The sequence below is a fragment of the Triticum dicoccoides genome, chromosome 3B (genome assembly GCF_002162155.2).
Source record: "Triticum dicoccoides isolate Atlit2015 ecotype Zavitan chromosome 3B, WEW_v2.0, whole genome shotgun sequence".
NCBI classification, from domain to species: Eukaryota; Viridiplantae; Streptophyta; class Magnoliopsida; order Poales; family Poaceae; genus Triticum; species Triticum dicoccoides.
This window is the reverse complement of record NC_041385.1, coordinates 541,166,742-541,168,584: the sequence shown is the minus strand read 5'-3', so window position 1 is coordinate 541,168,584 and position 1,843 is coordinate 541,166,742. Positions and strand designations below refer to the sequence as shown.

General features: G+C 59.3%; 1 protein-coding gene across 1 annotated transcript; it reads right to left on the bottom strand.

The window, feature by feature from the left end:
- Positions 1-211: 211 nt before the first annotated feature.
- Positions 212-1,426, bottom strand: LOC119276970 (inorganic pyrophosphatase 1-like). Its single transcript, XM_037558151.1, has one exon. The coding sequence runs from the start codon at positions 1,320-1,322 to the stop codon at positions 495-497; it is 828 nt and encodes a 275-aa protein (XP_037414048.1). The 5' UTR covers positions 1,323-1,426; the 3' UTR covers positions 212-494.
- Between the last annotated feature and the right edge of the window lie 417 nt (positions 1,427-1,843).

The following is a 1,843-nucleotide window of genomic DNA, read 5'->3' as shown; positions in this document are numbered from 1 at the left end:
TGGTCAGTAGCTACAAATTATGAGATTCTAGACCATTTTCTGTAAATTAAGAGCGTGTGATATTTTATTCGTCCATTGCAATGCACGGGCCTGTTATTTAGTACTAATGTTGCATTTACATAAGAAGAAAATTGTCTAAAAAAAACATAAGAATAAAATATTCGAAGTAGTGGCAGCTAGCAGGGCAGCACATTTGAGACAATATCGATCGGCTGAAATTGACATTCGTCGGATCAACTCATGTACTATTCTTTTCGTCAATCAATAGATAGATGGGATACAGCGAGCTTCGCCATTGCCAGACGGACGACACGCACAAATTAGTCAATACTACTACTATCGAGTTGGCCATTGGCGCTCGAACACCTCATCCTTAATTAATTTCCACGGACGCCAAACTCGTACGTGTACTACACACCAGCATATCAGGCAAGCAAATCAGAAAACAAGGTATCGATCCCCAAATTAATGGCAATGCAGCAGGGATGGATGGGTCAGTTCTTGACGCCGAGCGGCATGGGCATGCCGTCCTGGACGGCCACCGGCAGCGACTCGAGCTTGCAGTCGAGCGGCAGCAGCTGGCTCTCCTCGACGAGCACCCGGCTGATGAGCCGCAGCAGCGTCTCCTCCATGTCCTTGCCGTCACTCCACAGGTGCACCTCGGCCTGGAGCAGGCCGGGGTTCTCGCAGATGAGGTCCCACACGGGGTACCCCTTGCGCGGCATCATGAAGTCCTCCCTGGCGAGCCGGAGCGACGGGCAGTAGTCGCCGCGGCCGTCGCCGAGGTAGATGAAGCGCTTCCTGGCGCCGTCCGCCGCGGCGGCGGAGGCGCGGATGCGGTCGAGCACCTGGCCCTTGCACATGTTGGGCGGGCAGGTGCCGAGGCCGCAGCCGTGCGGGGCGGCGTGGAAGTCGTGGTGCGGCGCGATGCGGAGGCGGCCGTCGGCGTCGACGCGGCTGGGGTTGGTGTTGATCTCGGAGAAGCAGCCCCGGAGGCCGTGGTGGTCGAGGACGGTCTCGATGAAGAAGCGGTTGGCGTCGCTGAGGACCCTGAGGTCGCAGCCGAGGCTGTAGGCGGCCCTGATGGCGGCGACGACCTGCGGGTCGATGGGCGCGGCTCGGAGCACGTCGGCGACGTCGCGGAGGGTCCTGCCCTGCGCGTGCAGCTCCCCCATGACGGTGTCGATGAGGGTGTTCCACGGCATGGTGGGCAGCAGGCGGTCGAAGAGCTCGGTGGCGCCGAGGCCGTCGACGACCCAGTTGTCGCTGTCGACGTCGATGATGGTCTTGTCGAAGTCGAACACCACCACCACGCCGGCCATCTCGACGTACGGTCCTTCTTCCTGGACTTGGATTTCGGACCTGGAGTGGTGTGCGTGCGTGCGTGCGTGCGCGTTGAGTCTTCTTTGACGAGGAAGGGTGTGGAGACGGGTGCGGGGCTATAAACTGGCCCGGGACGGGGGAGGCGGAAGATGCCGAGGGAATATTACGAGATGCCTACGAATAGGGGCAGGCGTCGGATCGGACTCGCTCCGGCGCGTTGCTGATCGATCCATGTCAGTAATTAGCTGCCCTTTCCGGAAGGCGCGCGGCGAATCAGGTTTGGTTTTGGTTCTGGGGATTCGGTTTGGTTGTAGTTTATGCCGTGGCATATGCGCGTTAGCGTCTTTGCGTCCCGTGGGAAGAAGACGCGAGGTGGCTTCTCGTGGTGTGGCCGTGAACGTGAAGAATCCGCAGGAGCTCCTGCATGTGGCCAGGGGAATATCCTCTCTCGTGCCGTCGTGGCGCCGCTTTCGCGGACGAGACTTGCCTGCTCTTCCGGCGTGTGCCCATTCGTGCTCTC

Excerpts from the sequence above, each read along its gene's own strand:
- LOC119276970 (XM_037558151.1), bottom strand. The coding sequence starts at position 1,322 with ATGGCCGGCGTGGTGGTGGTGTTCGACTTCGACAAGACCATCATCGAC.